The 19,030-nt window shown below is 37.0% G+C and overlaps 1 protein-coding gene across 6 annotated transcripts in view; it reads left to right on the forward strand.

The window, feature by feature from the left end:
• SCLT1 (sodium channel and clathrin linker 1) overlaps positions 1–19,030 on the forward strand; it is a 180,767-nt gene that overhangs the window by 46,388 nt on the left and 115,349 nt on the right. For all 6 annotated transcript variants that reach the window (XR_014311298.1, XM_082729127.1, XM_082729128.1 and 3 more), the window contains 3 exons: positions 1,062–1,184; positions 3,242–3,307; positions 12,372–12,442. Coding sequence is in view for 5 of the 6 variants with exons in the window: in XM_082729127.1 (XP_082585253.1) it covers positions 1,062–1,184; positions 3,242–3,307; positions 12,372–12,442 (260 nt within the window). In the remaining variant the exon portion in view is untranslated. The remainder of the gene's footprint in view (positions 1–1,061; positions 1,185–3,241; positions 3,308–12,371; positions 12,443–19,030) is intronic.

The following is a 19,030-nucleotide window of genomic DNA, read 5'->3' on the forward strand; positions in this document are numbered from 1 at the left end:
AATTGTAAAATGCCAAGTGAAAATAGTATAGTACACACAGTATATTGTCTGATTCCTAATTTTGTTAAAAGAACAGAAATACAAACTTTTGTTCCAAAATCACATTTAAAAACATGAATACATTCAAAATTTATAAAGATGGTTATACCCAGACACTAGCAGTATTTATTATCAGGTAGTAAAAAATTACAGGTAATTCTTGTTTTCTGGTTTGCTATATTTTACCAACTTTCTACAACATTTATTACTTTTACGATCTGAAAAAAATCTAGTACTGTATTGGGGCAGTTTTCTTCTTTAGTAATTTTTAAGGCTTACATCTTATAGGACAAAAATCGTGCTTTAAATCCTTATCTCTGATTTAAGAGTTAAATTTTAGGGATAAGATCTGAATGAAAAAAATTCAGCATAAGGAATTTCATCTTTCGGTTAATTCTCTGAAACATTTTTGTTTGTTTGTTTGTTTGTTTGTTGTTGTTTTTTAAGAGAAAGAGGAGGAGAAAGGGCAGAGGGTGAGAGAAAGTCTTAGGCATGCGGCACACTCAATGCAGAGCCCAGTGCGGGGCTCTGTCTCACAACCCTGAGATCATGGCCTGAGCCAAAATCAAAGGTCAGATGCTTAATCAACTGAGCCACTGAGGCTCCCCTTCTCTGAATTGTTATTAATACAAGTGCATAAATCAGAAATATAACCATATAACTATACCATCTTTACACAAGTTCCATTTTGATTTTTGTGACTTCATATACTAGAATTCATTCTGCAAAACAGTATGATTCATTTGTACTATGCAATAGCCTGATAACAGTTTAGTGAATTCTTTTTTTTTTTTTTTTTAAAGATTTTATTTATTTATTTGACAGAGAGAGATCACAGCAGGCAAAGAGGCAGGCAGAGAGAGGGGAAGGGAAGGAAGCAGGCCCCTGCTGAGCAGAGAGCCCGATGCGGGACTCGATCCCAGGACCCTGAGATCATGACCTGAGCCGAAGGCAGCGGCTTAACCCACTGAGCCACCCAGGCGCCCCAGTTTAGTGAATTCTTGATTCTTTTTGTGTTATAGGAAAAAACTCAGGCTATGGAACTCTGGCAGACTGTTTCTCAGGAGCTGGACAGACTTCAGACACTTTACCAGGAACATATGACTGAGGCCCACATTCATGTAGTTGAAAGTCAAAAACAAAAGGTAATCTCGGAGAGAGAGATCCGGAAGAATTTACACTAAAAATTGGCAATGGCTGTCTCTTATTGGTAGGAATATGTTTTAATTTTTTTAAATGTACGTTTGTTTGTATTACATGATTTGCTACCATATGTATTGCTTTTGTAATAATAAAAGGCTGTAAATTTTAAAGAGGTATTCTTGGATTTCATGGTTCTCTTACATATCAATTTTCATGTATATCTTCATTCTTGAGAAACTCCATTTTGAAGAGGAATGCCCAAATGTCTCCTGTGTTATTTATGTTAAATCTTTGCTGGTTAGAAAGTTCTTGGACAGTTAAAGCAATGCCTAGTGTACATTAGGTTTTATAATGTGATTATCAGTGAAAGCTGTATTTCGTTCTAAGAAGCAGCTATATGATGATTCTGTATAAATGGACCCCTAGAGCTTATATATTGGCTTGTGACAGGAGCTATTATGGCCAGTGAAGAAACCTGCTCAAATATAATGACAATACTGTGTGAAGTGAAAATGTTAACACTCTTTCAGTTACCTCTAAAATAGATGTCAAGTGTATTCAGCTTAAATTAATCAGAATAGAATTATACAGTGGGAAGAAATCTTAATGATTATTAAGGCATTCTTTCTAACCACAGCTAGAATGATTTTTGTATTCTTTCAAAGTGGACAACTCAGCTTTTGCTTATACCTCTGTTGACAAAAGCTTACTATCTCAGAAGACCATCCATTCCATTGAAAAATGTGCCTCCTTGATCCTTCCATTGGTTCTTTTTCTGCTAGAAACATTGAGAACTATGGGGTATTCCAATTTTGATCCCTTTTCTATGGGTTTTGAGAAGGCAGATGTTTAAATATATTTTTATCACTCCTTTCTCTCATTTATGGACTTTCCAAATTCCAGTGTATGAATGTTCCTATTACTATCATCATAATTGGGAATTTCTACCTAAAGGAGTGGCAATAATACTTACATGATGCTTTGCAGTTTACAAAATGGTTTTTCTATATATGCCCATTTGAAAGTAGCCCATATGTAGTCTGAGCAAGACCTTTACCTCTGAGGGAAGGGACTCTCTTGAGGGAGAATGGACAAAATGGTTGAAGGGAATTGAGTAGGGAGATAAAGGCTTCTAGATATCAAATGAATAAGTCATGGGAATAAGAGGCATAATATAGGGAATATAGTCAATGATATTGTAATAACAATGTATGGTGACAGATGGTAGCTATACTTGTAGTAAATCATAGCATAATGTATAGAAAAGTTGAATCACTGTGTTGGTTGTACACTTAAAACTAATGTAACATTATATGTCAACTATATTCAAATTTTAAAAATTATTTTTAAATACACACACGTGGCACTTTATCAAAAAGAAAAGGCTTTTACCTGTGAGATCTAGAAACTATTTGTAATATGTGACTACTCTGAGACTATTTCCTCATCTAGGTCAATCAACTCCTGTGGTATTTTTTTTTTTTTTTACCTTTATTCTTGTACTGTAGCTGTGCAGTTAGGTCTTTTTTGTACAAGCGTTTACAAATAATACTTCATTATCCTTATTTCTTTAGTTATCTATCAGCCTTTAGTTCTGTCATCCAACATATTAGTAGCCCCTTCCATCATAACAGATAATCATACAGTTGGAAACTTGGGCTTTCAAGCCATGAGACTTTGAAAAACGGATGAGGCAGTAATTCCTGTGCCACGGTTTATACTGCAGTTTTTGAGTAGGTTTGAATGTAGTCTTTCAGTATTGTACAATGTCTCTCCAATATGTCTTTTTACTAATAGAGTGATTTCTAGAAATAATGCTCTTACATAAAACATAAATAGCCATGTTTGTTTCTACATTGTCACCTTATTTAACTTTGTAGTCATTTAAAATGTAGTCATTTAAAAAATTATTTCTTCAACTGCTAATTCACACAGCAACAGAAAACATCTAAGTTCATCTAGACTTAAGCATAATTATTTTAGACTGATTTTAGGTTAATTTTACATATGGGCTTTAAACAGAATGTTATTCATGTACACCTCTACCTTCCTACTGTAGGATCAATTGACCAAATTTCAACGGTTGACCAAGCAGCTTCATGTAACTAATGAGAACATAGAAATGGTAAGTGAAAATATCCATTTAGTGTACTGTTGATAAAAACTAGAAATTGTGACTTTAATATTTATTTATGCTAATAAAAATCAATAACAGAAAGGCCCACATATGTGAAATGGAAATAAGTAGGCAGTACTCTTTTCTCTTTATCTTTTCCTTTCACATTCAATAACATGTCTGTGTTCACAATACTTACTGGAGACCTAAAGCTAATATCTTTCTGAGATATCACCTAATCTAATAGTAATCTTAGTGTCCTTGGTGGTACTCTTGAGAGTAATCTAGACTCTGAGCTCCTCAAGAGTAGGACTCAGGCTTTATTCTTAGTATTTCATTTAGCATGCTGGTAGGTATATAATAAGAACTGTGGAACTGTTAAATGAATAACCAGTTTCTTAAGAATAATAGGACATTAAGAATCATTTGTTAGTTAGTTCAACTAACAAATGATTGGTACATCAAATTTAGATGTACCAGTTACACCAATAGATGTAATTGGTACATCTAAATTTCTTTTTTTTTTTTTCTAAAAGAAATGCAATAGTTAGTCTTCCTTGTTCTGCTCACTACATTTTTTCTGCACTCACTTTTCTTTTCCTTTCTTTTTGGAATTTTATTTTACCTCATTGTTGAGTAATACAATTATGACATCCCGGGTAATTCCTGTCTTTCCTTTCTTCAGTTTGCTTAGCACCTCTGCTAATTCTCGTTATTACTTAATGAAAATGTTTTTGTTTAACAGTGGAGTTGTGCCATCAAAAGTAAGTTATTCAGTGTTTTTCTGCTTTTCAAAATTTTCTCCTTAACCATGTTAAAAAATATATTAAATAAATTTCACCTTATTTCACTTTTGTTACTTCTAATTACTTAAAATTTTTGATAACATATTTTGTAGACATTTTAAATAGTATTAAAGTACTCCAGAACTAAATGACCGATATCTTGGGGCGCCTGGGTGGCTCAGTGGGTTAAGCCGCTGCCTTCGGCTCAGGTCATGATCTCAGGGTCCTGGGATCGAGTCCCGCATCGGGCTCTCTGCTCAGCAGGGAGCCTGCTTCCCTTCCTCTCTCTCTGCCTGCCTCTCCATCTACTTGTGATTTCTCTCTGTCAAATAAATAAATAAAATCTTAAAAAAAAATAAATAAAATAAATTACCGATATCTATAATTAATAAATCATATTTCTATATGAAATTAATAGTTTAGGAGAGGAGGAGTCAAGATGGTGGAGAAGTAGCACGCTGAGACTACATCAGCTAGCAGGAGATCAGCTAGATAGCTTATCTAAAGATTGCAAACACCTGCAAATCCATTGGCAGATCGAAGAGAAGAAGAACAGCAATTCTGGAAACAGAAAAACAACCACTTTCTGAAAGGTGGGACAGGCGGAGAAGTGAATCCAAAGCCACAGGAAGATAGACCCCAGGGGGAGGGGCCGGCTCCTGGCAAGCGGCGGAGCAACGGAGCACAAAATCAGGACTTTTTAAATTTTTTTTATTTTTTATAAACATATATTTTTATCCCCAGGGGTACAGGTCTGTGAATCACCAGGTTTACACACTTCACAGCACTCACCAAAGCACATACCCTCCCCAATGTCCATAATCCCACCCCCTTCCCCCAACCCACCTCCCCCTAGCAACCCTCAGTTTGTTTTCTGAGATTAAGAGTCAAAAATCAGGACTTTTAAAAGTCTGTTCAGCTGAGGGACATCGCTCCAGAGGCTAAACCGGGACGAAGCCCATGCGGGGTCAGCGTGGCCTCAGGTCCCGCAGGGTCACAGAAGGATCGGGTGTGTCTGATAGTCGCAGAGCTTGCGGGTATTGGAACAGGAAAACCGGCTACAGAGACAGAGCCGACAGTAAGATCAAGCTTGGGCTTACCTTGAACCGGTGGCAGGCTTGGTGAGCTCGGAGCGTGGCCGGAGGTCAGCAGACCGGGAGTACTGGGCGCTGTTCTCTGAGGGCACACTGAGGAGTGGGGCCCTGGGCTCTCGGCTCCTCCGGGCCAGAGACCAGGAGGCCTCCATTTGTATTCCCGTCCTCTGGAACTCTAAGGAAAGCACTCAGGGAACAAAAGCTCCCAAAAGCAAACCCAAGTGGACTACTCAGCCCCTGGTAAGGGCGGTGCAATTCCGCCTGGGGCAAAGACACTTGAGAATCACTACACCAGGCCCCTCCCCCAGAAGATCAACAAGAAATCCAGCCAAGACCACGTTCACCTACCAAGGAGTGCGGTTTCAATACCAAGGAGAGCAGCAGAATTCCAGAGGAGGAGAAAGCAAAGCACGCAACTCATGGCTTTATCCCTGTGATTTTTTTTAGTCTTGCAGTTTATTTAATTTTTTTCTTTTTCATTTTTTTTTTCTTTTCTTCTGATAAAATTTTTTTTAACTTTTAATTTTCTTTTTTAACATTTTGTAACTAGTTTATTTACTATATTTTTTCTTTTTTATATTTTTCTTTATTCGTTTTTGTTTTTTTTAATTCTTTTCTCTTTTTTTTCTTCTTTTTTTTCTTTCTTTCGTTTTGAATCTCTTTTTATCCCCTTTCTCCCCCCTCACGATTTGGGATCTCTTCTGATTTGGTTAAAGCATATTTTCCTGGGGTTGTTGCCACCCTTTTAGTATTTTACTTGCTCCTTCATATACTCTTATCTAGACAAAATGACAAGGCGGAAAAATTCACCACAAAAAAAAGAACAAGAGGCAGTATCGAAGGCTAGGGACCTAATCAATATAAACATTGGTAATATGTCAGATCTAGAGTTCAGAATGACAATTCTCAAGGTTCTAGCCGGGCTCGAAAAAGGCATGGAAGATATTAGAGAAACCCTCTCGGGAGATATAAAAGCCCTTTCTGGAGAAATAAAAGAACTAAAATCTAACCAAGTTGAAATCAAAAAAGCTATTAATGAGGTGCAATCAAAAATGGAGGCTCTCACTGCTAGGATAAATGAGGCAGAAGAAAGAATTAGTGATATAGAAGACCAAATGACAGAGAATAAAGAAGCTGAGCAAAAGAGGGACAAACAGCTACTGGACCATGAAGGGAGAATTTGAGAGATAAGTGACACCGTAAGACGAAACAACATTAGAATAATTGGGATTCCAGAAGAAGAAGAAAGAGAGAGGGGAGCAGAAGGTATACTGGAGAGAATTATTGGGGAGAATTTCCCCAATATGGCAAAGGGAACGAGCATCAAAATTCAGGAGGTTCAGAGAACGCCCCTCAAAATCAATAAGAATAGGCCCAAACCCCGTCACCTAATAGTAAAATTTACAACTCTCAGTGACAAAGAGAAAATCCAAAAAGCAGCCCAGGTAAAGAAGTCTGTAACATACAATAGTAAAAATATTAGATTGGCAACGGACTTATCCACAGAGACCTGGCAGGCCAGAAAGAGCTGGCATGATATTTTCAGAGCACTAAACGAGAAAAACATGCGACCAAGAATACTATATCCAGCTAGGCTATCATTGAAAATAAAAGGAGAGATTAAAAGCTTCCAGGACAAACAAAAACTGAAAGAATTTGCAAACACCAAACTAGCTCTACAGGAAATATTGAAAGAGGTCCTCTAAGCAAAGAGAGAGCCTACAGATCAGAAAGGAAGAGAGACAATATACAGTAACAGTCACCTTACAGGCAATACAATGGCACTAAATTCATATCTCTCAATAGTTACCCTGAATGTTAATGGGCTAAATGCCCCAATCAAAAGACACAGGGTATCAGAATGGATAAAAAAACAAAACCCATCTATATGTTGCCTCCAAGAAACTCATTTTAAGCCCGAAGACACCTCCAGATTTAAGGTGAGGGGGTGGAAAAGAATTTACCATGCTAATGGACATCAGAAGAAAGCAGGAGTGGCAATCCTTATATCAGATCAATTAGATTTTAAGCCAAAGACTATAATAAGAGATGAGGAAGGACACTATATCATACTCAAAGGGTCTGTCCAACAAGAAGATTTAACAATTTTAAATATCTATGCCCCCAACGTGGGAGCAGCCAACTATATAAATCAATTAATAACAAAATCAAAGAAACACATCAACCATAATACAATAATAGTAGGGGAGTTTAACACTCCGCTCACTGAAATGGACAGATCATCCAAGCAAAAGATCAGCAAGGAAATAAAGGCCTTAAACGACACACTGGACCAGATGGACATCACAGATATATTCAGAACATTTCATCCCAAAGCAACAGAATACACATTCTTCTCTAGTGCACATGGAACATTCTCCAGAATAGATCACATCCTCGGTCCTAAATAGGACTCAACCAGTATCAAAAGATTGGGATCATTCCCTTCATATTTTCAGACCACAATGCTCTGAAGCCAGAACTCAACCACAAGAGGAAGTTTGGAAAGAACCCAAATACATGGAGACTAAACAGCATCCTTCTAAAGAATGAATGGGTCAACCGGGAAATTAAAGAAGAATTGAGAAAAATCATGGAAACAAGTGATAATGAAAATAAAATTGTTCAAAATCTGTGGGACACAACATGGGCAGTGCTGAAAGGAAAATATATAGCGGTACAAGCCTTTCTCAAGAAACGAGAAAGGTCTCAGGTACACAACCTAACCCTACACCTAAAGGATCTGGAGAAAGAACAAGAAAGAAACCCTAAGCCCAGCAGGAGAAGAGAAATCATAAAGATCAGAGCAGAAATCAATGAAATAGAAACCAAAAAAACAATAGAGCAAATCAACGAAACTAGGAGCTGGTTCTTTGAAAGAATTAATAAAATTGATAAGCCTGTGGCCAGACTCATCAAAAAGAAAAGAGAAAAGACCCAAATAAATAAAATCATGAATGAAAGAAGAGAAATCACAACTAACACCAAAGAAATACAAACTATTATAAGAACATACTATGAGCAACTCTACGCCAACAAATTTGACAATCTGGAAGAAATGGATGCATTCCTAGGAACATATAAACTACCACAACTGAACCAGGAAGAAATCGAAAGCCTGAACAGACCCATAACCAGTAAGGAGATTGAAACAGTCATTAAAAATCTCCAAACAAAGAAAAGCCCAGGGCCAGATGGCTTCCCGGGGGAATTCTACCAAACATTTAAAGAAGAACTAATTCCTATTCTCCTGAAACTGTTCCAAAAAATAGAAATGCAAGGAAAACTTCCAAACTCATTTTATGAGGCCAGCATCACCTTGATCCCAAAACCAGACAAGGATCCCATCAAAAAAGAGAGCTATAGACCAATATCCTTGATGAACACAGATGCGAAAACTCTCACCAAAATACTAGCCAGTAGGATTCAACAGTACATTAAAAGGATTATTCAACACAACCAAGTGGGATTTATTCCAGGGCTACAAGGTTGGTTCAATATCTGCAAATCAGTCAAGGTGATACAACACATCAATAAAAGAAAGAACAAGAACCATATGATACTCTGAATAGATGCTGAAAAAGCATTTGACAAAGTACAGCATCCCTTCCTGATCAAAACTATTCAAAGTGTAGGGATAGAGGACACATACCTCAATATCATCAAAGCCATCTATGAAAAACCCACCACAAATATCATTCTCAATGGAGAATAACTGAAAGCTTTGCCGCTAAGGTTAGGAACACGGCAGGGATGTCCATTATCACCACTGCTATTCAACATAGTACTAGAGGTCCTAGCCTCAGCAATCAGGCAACAAAAGGAAATTAAAGGCATCTAAATCGGCAAAGAAGAAGTCAAATTATCACTCTTTGCAGATGATATGATACTATATGTGGAAAACCCAAAAGACTCCACTCCAAAACTGCTAGAACTTGTACACGAATTCAGTAACGTGTCAGGATATAAAATCAATGCACAGAAATCAATTGCATTGCTCTACACCAACAACAAGTCAGAAGAAAGAGAAATTAAGGAGTCAATCCCATTTACAATTGCACCCCAAACCATAAGATACTTAGGAATAAACCTAACCAAATAGGCACAGAATCTATACTCCGAAAACTATAAAGTACTCATGAAAGAAATTGAGGAAGACACAAAGAAATGGAAAAATGTTCCATGCTCCTGGATTGGAAGAATAAATATTGTGATAATGTCCATGCTACCTAAAGCAGTCTACACATTTAATGCAATTCCTATCAAAGTACCATCCATCTTTTTCAAAGAAATGGAACAAATAATTCTAAAATTTACATGGAACCAGAAAAGACCTCAAATAGCCAAAGGGATATTGAAAAAGAAAGCCAAAGTTGGTGGCATCACAATTCCGAACTTCAGGCTTTATTACAAAGCTGTCATCATCAAGACAGCATGGTACTGGCACAAAAACAGACACAGAGATCAATGGAACAGAATAGAGAGCCCAGAAATAGACCCTCAACTCTATGGTCAACTTATCTTCGACAAAGCAGGAAAGAATGTCCAATGGAAAAAAGACAGCCTCTTCAATAAATGGTGCTGGGAAAATTGGACAGCCACATGCAGAAAAATGAAATTGGACCATATCCTTACACCACACACGAAAATAGACTCAAAATGGATGAAGGACCTCAATGTGAGAAAGGAATCCATCAAAATCCTTGAGGAGAACACAGGCAGCAACCTCTTTGATCTCAGCTGCAGCAACATCTTCCTAGGAACAACGCCAAAGGGAAGGGAACCAAGGGCAAAAATGAACTATTGGGATTTCATCAAGATCAAAAGCTTTTGCACAGCAAAGGAAACAGTTAACAGTTAAAATCAAAAGACAACTGACAGAATGGGAGAAGATATTTGCAAACGACATATCAGATAAAGGACTAGTGTCCAAAATCTATAAAGAACTTAGCAAACTCAACACCCAAAGAACAAATAATCCAATCAAGAAATGGGCAGAGGACATGAACAGACATTTCTGCAAAGAAGACATCCAGATGGCCAACAGACACATGAAAAAGTGCTCCATATCACTCGGCATCAGGGAAATACAAATCAAAACCACAATGAGATATCACCTCACACCAGTCAGAATGGCTAAAATCAACAAGTCAGGAAATGACAGATGCTGGCGAGGATGCGGAGAAAGGGGAACCCTCCTACACTGTTGGTGGGAATGCAAGCTGGTGCAACCACTCTGGAAGACAGCATGGAGGTTCCTCAAAATGTTGAAAATAGAACTGCCCTATGACCCAGCAATTGCACTACTGGGTATTTACCCTAAAGATACAAACGTAGTGATCCAAAGGGGCACGTGCACCCGAATGTTTATAACAGCAATGTCCACAATAGCCAAACTATGGAAAGAACCTAGATGTCCATCAACAGATGAATGGATCAAGAAGATGTAGTATATATACACAATGGAATACTATGCAGCCATCAAAAGAAATGAAATCTTGCCATTTGTGACAACATGGATGGAACTGGAGCGTATCATGCTTAGCCAAATAAGTCAAGCAGAGAAAGACAACTATCATGTGATCTCCCTGATATGAGGAAGTGGTGATGCAACATGGGGGCTTAAGTGCTTAGGAGAAGAATCAATGAAACAAGATGGGATTGGGAAGGATACAAACCATAAGTGACTCTTTATCTCACAAAACAAATTGAGGGTTGCTGGGGGGAGGGGTTTTGGGAGAAGGTGGGTGGGGTTATGGACATTGGGGAGGGTATGTGCTTCGGTGAGTGCTGTGAAGTGTGAAATCCTGACTATTCACAGACCTGTACTCCTGGGGATAAAAATATATGTTTATAAAAAATAAAAAATTTTTAAAAAAATCTAAAAAAAGTTGTAGTATGTGAATTGAACACTAAATTCTGGTCTACAGTAGTCTATTTCCCAAAATAAAGATGAAGATGCAGTCTTCAGGCTTTCTTTTATGTTTCAGTGGAGGCGTTCATTCATTTATTCCTCAAAGGTGTAAGTACTAAGAATGTATTAAATCACATCCCAGTCACTGGGAATTCTAGGATAAAGTAGTTTTCAAAAATTGACTCATATTGTAGTATGAAATTTAAATTTAGTGTTTGAATATAATGCAGTGTGCATTGTAAAAGTGCATATAAAGTTTTATCAATGTATAGAAAGGATACAGTTATTTCTGTCTTAAAGTGAATAGATGATGGCCGAATGGAATTCTAATTCCCGAGGGAAATAAAATAGGGTACTAAAAACACGAAGTCAATAAGATTGGGTAGAATATGAGAGAAGCACAGTGAAAACTGCTTTCAGGAGAAACAGTTGGAGAGATGTACGTATGATCTGTTGGGATGTGAATAAACTGAAATCAAGACTGTCACTTAGGAGGTAACCATTCTATGTTGACTTTGCCCATAAGGCATATAGATAATGATGATAAGGATAAGGAGTTTGTGCCTTCATGGTAAAGTCATCACTTAGAGAAGAAAATTAATTCTCTTAGAAAAATTTTTCCTACACTTGGAAGACTGCTTCCTATATTCCATTAGGTTCTGGTTGATTAGTGTACTGATTTTTATACAATTTTCCCTACACTTGGAAGACTGCTTCCTATATTCCATTAGGTTCCTTTTTAGGCTAACCCTAAAGGATTCTAAAGTATGCCATGTATTTAGGAGACAATACCACGGAGTACCAGTAGGGGAATGGGAAAGTGAGACTGGGAAGAGAGAATAAGGCAGCCAGAGGGTTTCTAAGGATCATGCAAATTAATACCTTGCTTAACTGAAACTTAATCCTACCCGTGGACTCTGGAAGCCGGTGTAGAACAGGCTGACTTACTCCACCATGGGGCACAGGAGTTTGGTGTATTTACATCCCAGTTCTCTTCAGTCATTGTTGTGTGACTTAGGTAAAGATAGAAGGCTCAAATGGCCAAAGAAAAACCATAAGACATCAAAAAGCAGTTGTATGTAGTTTGAAGTGAAGCAGGTGTCCACTAAAATAGTAAAGTAAAAGCAAGGAAAGATTGCCAAGGTTATATTTTACTGTCAAAAACTCTAATCATTTCATGACTTAGTTTCTTTCTATTTATATGTTCTACAGTTAATCTTTAAAGATGTAGGTTTAATACATTCTAATACTGAATGTTTCTAATTTTTTTCCTATGGCAGAGTAACCAACACTTTCTGAAAGCAATAACTGAACAAAATGTGGAAATCGAGCGACTCCGAAAACAACTGAGGTATTTTCAAAAATGAATTTTGTTATTTTATTAATAATTATTTTTCTTCAGAATAAGTGATGATGCCATAATTTTTCCATGAGCATTTTTTTCTTCCCTTTAAGCTTTCTGTATATATGATCTGTTAGTACTGAAAAAGACTGAAATTGTGACACTTAGCAGGAGGCAACTATAATATATATATATATTATATTTTACTGTCTCTTGTATGTATATAAGCATATATACATATATATATATGAAGGGATGTTCCATGAAGGTAAAACCAGTGCCTATGGAAGACAATCAGTTCTCTTAGCAATATTTTTTCTGCACATATCTTTGTATTCCCCAATAAGCAGACCCTGAGAAAAGGGATTTAGATGTAATATAAGTGAGCACCAGTAGAGGAGTGGGAAAGTAAGACTGGGAAAAAGACAAAGCTGATAGAGGGTTTTTAAAAATCAGGTGACTTAATACTATACATGTTTATTGTGGCTGAGTGGTTTAATAATCATTGCATTAATAGACTTCACAGGAAAAACTTTTTCACTTTTTTTCCCCCTTATTCATAATACTTAAAATCCACAAGTATAGATATAATAGAGTTTTGCTCTATGATGGAGTCATTTAGAAATATCTTTAAAGTATAATATAAATTAACATTTTATAAAAAATATAAATTTCTACATTGAATTTAGATGTCACGTCTTAGTCTCCTCCAATCTATAGCAATTCTTCAGTCATTGGCTGTCATCCTTTCCAAGCTTCTGAAGAGTACTCACCAGTTATTTTGTTCCTTTGATGTTTTCTCAGGATTTAGACTGTGGTTATGGATTTTTTTTTTTAAAGATTTTATTTATTTATTTGACAGAGAGAAATCACAAGTAGACGGAGAGGCAGGTAGAGCGAGAGGAAGGGAAGCAGGCTCCCTGCTGAGCAGAGAGCCCAATGCGGGACTCGATTCCAGGACCCTGAGATCATGATCTGAGCCGAAGGCAGCGGCTTAACCCACTGAGCCACCCAGGCGCCCTGTGGTTATGGATTTTTATGAATACCACAGGTGAAGTGCCTTTCTCATCTTATCACATCAGGGTATACATGATATCAGTAGGTCTTATTACTAGTGATGTAAACTTTGATCACATGCAAGGTGGTATCTATCAGGCTTCTCCACTGTTACCCTTTTTCCCTCTCCAGGGGTTTGTCACAATGTCCAGCCCCACTCTAAGGCAGAGGAATTAGATTTTGCCTCCTGGAGGGAGGAGCATCAAGACATCTGTGGACTTAAGTTAAGCCTCCATAGTAATTAATAAATACTTCGGACAACATACTTTGAGGCTATACAGATATCCTGGTTCTATAATTTAGATGTTTCCAAAAGCCATTTCTACATATATCATTTCCTTTGCCCTTCCTAAGAATTCTTTATTTAATGAGTAAATGGACCGAAAATGAAAAATATATAAATACAGATTTCTGTTTGTTAAATGAACCTTGCTATTTATTTTTATACCATCATGTATTTTTCCCCACAAAATATTTTGCTTTTTTAATAATTTATTTTATAAAATTTTATGTACCACTTTTTATATTTTTATTGCCTTAATCAACTTCTTAATTTAATTTAAATAAATTTACTTGCTTTTGCCCTAGACATTTCTAGCTATGAGCTCTTATTTGGGCTTCCTTGTTTCTTTAAGTGTTATTAGTTTACAGTTTAAAATAGTAATGCTTTATTAATTGCAAGATTTTGTTCATGTTTTCAAGATGGAAGTGGTTTTTTTAAAATTATAAAAGTAATGTAAGTCCATTATAGAAGACTCTAGATAGTATAAAAGTATAACAAGTTGCAGTACAATTCTGGCACTAACTATAGTTAGTCCAGCCTCCACAAGTTAATAGCATAATTCCCAAGAAGACTATGCTCACTAAGACACAAATTCAGGGATCCTCAGGCCACCCACATGTCTGACCAATTGGCTATATGTGTTCCAAATAACCTACCAGGCTTAGTAATTCTTTAGAATGGCTCAGGGAACCTATGATTAGTTTTATTATAAAGGTCATGGATGAGAACCAGCCAAAAGAAAAAACCCATGAGGTGAGGTCTAGGAAGGTCTCAAAATTTGAACTTTCATGTCCTCTCTCCATGGAACCAGGGATCATCACCCTCCTGGTGTATCTCATGTTCACAAACCAGGAAGCTCACCTAAGCCTTGGTGTCCAAAAATTTTATTGGATTTTTATTATTTGCATATGATTTATGTTAAATGTAAATACATATACTTTTTTTCATATATCATTTTTCACAACGCCTGCAACTCCACTCTATCTCAAAAATAAACAAAAATTTTTTCATGTGTCTGATAGCCATTTGTATGTCTTCATTGGAAAAGTGTCTGTCCATATCTTCTGCCCATTTTTTGATATGATTATCTGTTTTGTGTGTGTTGAGTTTGAGGAGTTCTTTATAGATCCTGGATATCAACCTTTTGTCTGTACTGTCATTTGCAAATATCTTCTCCCATTCCATGGGTTGCCTCTTTGTTTTGTTGACAGTTTCCTTTGCTGTGCAGAAGCTTTTGATTTTGATGAAGTCCCAAAAGTTCATCTTCGCTTTTGTTTTCCTTTGCCTTTGGAGACGTATCTTGAAAGAAGTTGCTGTGGCTGATATCAAAGAGATTACTGCCTATGTTCTCCTCTAGGATTCTGATGGATTCCTGTCTCACATTGAGGTCTTTTATCCCTTTTGAGTTTATCTTTGTGTACGGTGTAAGAGAATGGTTGAGTTTCATTCTTCTACATATAGCTACCCAGTTTTCCCAGCACCATTTATTGAAGAGACTGTCTTTTTTCCAGTGTATATTTTTTCCTGTTTTGTCGAAGATTATTTGATCATAGAGTTGAGGGTCCATATCTGAGCTCTCTGTTCTGTTCCACTGATCTTTGTGTCTGTTTTTATGTCAGTACCATGCTGTCTTGGTGATCACAGCTTTGTAGTAAAGCTTGAAATCAGGTAATGTGATGCCCCTAGTTTTATTTTTATTTTTCAACATTTCCTTAGCAATTCGGGTTCTCTTATGATTCCATACAAATTTTAAGACTATTTGCTCCAGCTCTTTGAAAAATACCGGTGAAATTTTGATTGGAATGGCATTAAAAGTATAGATTGCTCTAGGCAGTATAGACATTTTAACAATGTTTATTCTTCCGATGCAAGAGCATAGAATGGTCTTCCATCTATTTGTGTCTTCTTCAATTTCTTTCATGAGTGTTCTGGAGTTCCTCGAGTATAGATCCTTTACCTCTTTGGTTAGGTTTATTCCCAGGTATCTTTTGGTTCTTGGTGCTATAGTAATCGGAATCAATTCTCTAATTTCCCTTTCTGTATCTTCACTGTTAGTGTATAAGAAAGCCACTGATTTCTATACATTGACTTTGTATCCTGCCACGTAACTGAATTGCTGTATGAGTTCTAGTAGTTTGGGGGTAGAGTCTTTTGGGTTCATCATCACTAGCCATCAGGGAGATTCAAGTTAAAACCACATTGAGATACTACCTTACACCAGTTAGAATGGCCCAAATTAGCAAGACAGGAAACAACATGTGTTGGAGAGGATGTGGAGAAAGGGGAACCCTCTTGCACTGTTGGTGGGAGTACAGGTTGGTACAGCCACTTTGGAAAACAGTGTGGAGATTCCTCAAGAAATTAAAAACAGAGCTTCCCTATGACCCTGCAATTGCACTGCTAGGTATTTACCCCAAAGATACAGATGTAGTGAAAAGAAGGGCCATCTGTACCCCAATGTTTATAGCAGCAATGGCCATGGTGGCCAAACTGTGGAAAGAACCAAGATGCCCTTCAACGGATGAATGGATAAGGAAGATGTGGTCCATATACACGATGGAGTATTATGCATCCATCGGAAAGGGTGAATACCCAACTTTTGTAGCAACATGGACGGGATTGGAAGAGATTATGCTGAGTGAAATAAGTCAAGCAGAGAGAATCAAGTATCATATGGTTTCACTTATTTGGGGAGCATAACAAATAGCATGGAGGACATGGGGAGATGGAAAGGAGAAGGGAGCTGAGGGAAATTGGAAGGGGAGGTGAACAGTGAGAGACTATGGACTCTGAAAAACAACCTGAGGGTCTTGAAGGGGTGGGGGGTGGGAGGTTGAGGGAACAAGGTGGTGGGTATTAGTGAACGCATGTATTGCCTGGAGCACTGGGTGTGGTGCAAAAACAATGAATACTGTTAAGCTGAAAAGAAATTTTAAAAATTAATTTAAAAAATTAAAAAAATTAAAAAATTTTAAAAGGATACTTCTATGGCAGGGGTGGGGTGTAGTGGTTGGCTTTCAATTTTAAATTAAAGTATTCAAAATAAATATCACTGAGCAGTTGAGATTGGAACAAAGACTTGAAGAATGTGAACTTTTCCATACAATTGAGGGAAAGAGTGTTCAAAGTATAGAACTTGCCATTGCATAGTTGGAAACATACCGAGGGAACAGCAAGGAAGTTGGCTGTGATCTATTGCTGAGTAGCAAACCATTCCAATATTTTGTGACTCAAACAATAACCCATTTAGCTTATGATATGAGGGACAATAGAGCAGTATTCTGGTCTGGGCTTACTGGGCTATATCTGCTAGATTTGCCCATGTGTCTCTAGTCAGATGGTTGGTCCAGTTATAATGCAATAGTTGGCAGTGGGTGATAAACATCTCTGGCAATCAGCAGTTTCTTTACCAGGACAACAAGGAAAGTCATACTTCTTCACTTGGTCATGGCAGGATTCCCAAAGATAGTAAGAGAGCAGATCTCAGTGTACAAATACATTTCAAGCCTCTCTTGAGTCATATTTGCTAATTACTTATGGCAAAGAAAGTCACCAGGTCAACTCAAATTATAGGGAAATAGATAACCCTCTTGATGGGAAAATTTTCAGCATCATGTTACAAAGATGTGGATGTAGAGTGGGAAGAATTTGGAGCAATTTTTTATACTTTCTCTTACCTAGTATACAGAGTAGACTGAAACAGAGTATATGAGAGCAGTAAGAGATGAAGTCAGAAATGTTATGGAACGTGGAAGACAAGGTCCTATGGGGCCTTATAGGCTATCGTAAGGACTTTGGTTTTTTGCTGTGGGTGAAATAGGAATGGTTTTTTTGTTTCTTTTTTAGGAATGGATCTTAATAGAAGATTGACGTGATCTGACTTATATTTTATTTGATTGATCATTCTGACTGCCATATTGTAAACAGACTGTAATGAGAGAAAAATGGAAGCAAGGAGACCAGTGAGAAAGCTATCACAGTAATCCAGGCAAAAAATCATGTTGAATAGGACTGTGGTGGTGACAGTGGGAGATGGTTAAGATGTGGCCACTTTCTGGATATCTTTTTTTAATGTTTTATATGATAGATTTAAGAGGATTTACCGATTGGGTGGAGGAACCAGAGAGATTGAGTCATCAAGGGTGACCTGTGTTGTTTTTGTTTTTTGGGTCTTTTTTCCATAAGCAACTGAAGAATGAAGGCAGAACTCTATGTATAGGTGGCCAGATTTGATGGGGATGGAGAAGTTGGGGCCATATTGAGTTTGCAGTAACTACTGGAAATCCTAATGCTGATAACTATTAGCAAGCAGATCAGTAGAGATCTGGACTTAAGATATGAGATGTTTGATGATCAACATAAGAATAGTGTTAAAGGCCATGAGACTGGGATAGATAAGTACACTTGACTCATGAATAGAACCGGTTTGAACTTCATGGGTCCATTGAAAATGCATTTTTTTTCTTCCTTAGAATTTTCTTAATATGTTTTCCCTAACTTACTTTAAGAATACAGTATATAATATGTATAACAAAAAATATGGGTTAATCAACTGTAAATGTTATCACTAAAGCTTCTGGTAAACAGTAGGCTCTTAGTAGTTAAGTTATGGGGGTGTCAAAAGTTATATGTGGATTGTTGACTACATGGGGGCGGTTGGTGCTCCATGTTGTTGAATGGCCAACTTTTTTAAATAGGAAGATTAAATTCCCTAATGAGAATAAATCTTCCCAGATCTTTAAAATTAATCTCCATGTAAATTGTGTTAAAACCCCTATATTTTGTGTGTATATGTGTCTGAGAGAAACTTGGCAATCTAATCCTAACATCATTAAATAGGGAAGTGCCATTTGCCAAGGCCATTCTATAGAAGAATAAAAAGCAGTGTTATTTGTAAGAGCATGAGTTTGACAAAATAGAACAAAATAAAGAGTAAATAGAAATTTAGTATATGACAGAGGGGGGATTATAAATCAGTAGGAAAACAATCATATGGGGACTGGTTGCTATCCATGAAAAAAAAGTCTGTAAGGTTTTGCTTTTCACATTTAAGTATTTATATGGTTTTATGGATTAAGTATCTAAATGTAAAAAGCAAGACTTTAAAAAAAAATGAACAATCTCTCTTGAACATTTTGCTAGGAAAGTGTTTTTTTTTTAATTTTTAATTTTTCTATTAATATATAATGTATTATTAGCCCCAGGGGTACAGGTCTGTGAATCGCCAGGTTTACACACTTCACAGCACTCACCATCGC

This window comes from Mustela nivalis (genome assembly GCF_964662115.1).
Source record: "Mustela nivalis genome assembly, chromosome: 4".
In the NCBI taxonomy this organism is placed as follows: Eukaryota; Metazoa; Chordata; class Mammalia; order Carnivora; family Mustelidae; genus Mustela; species Mustela nivalis.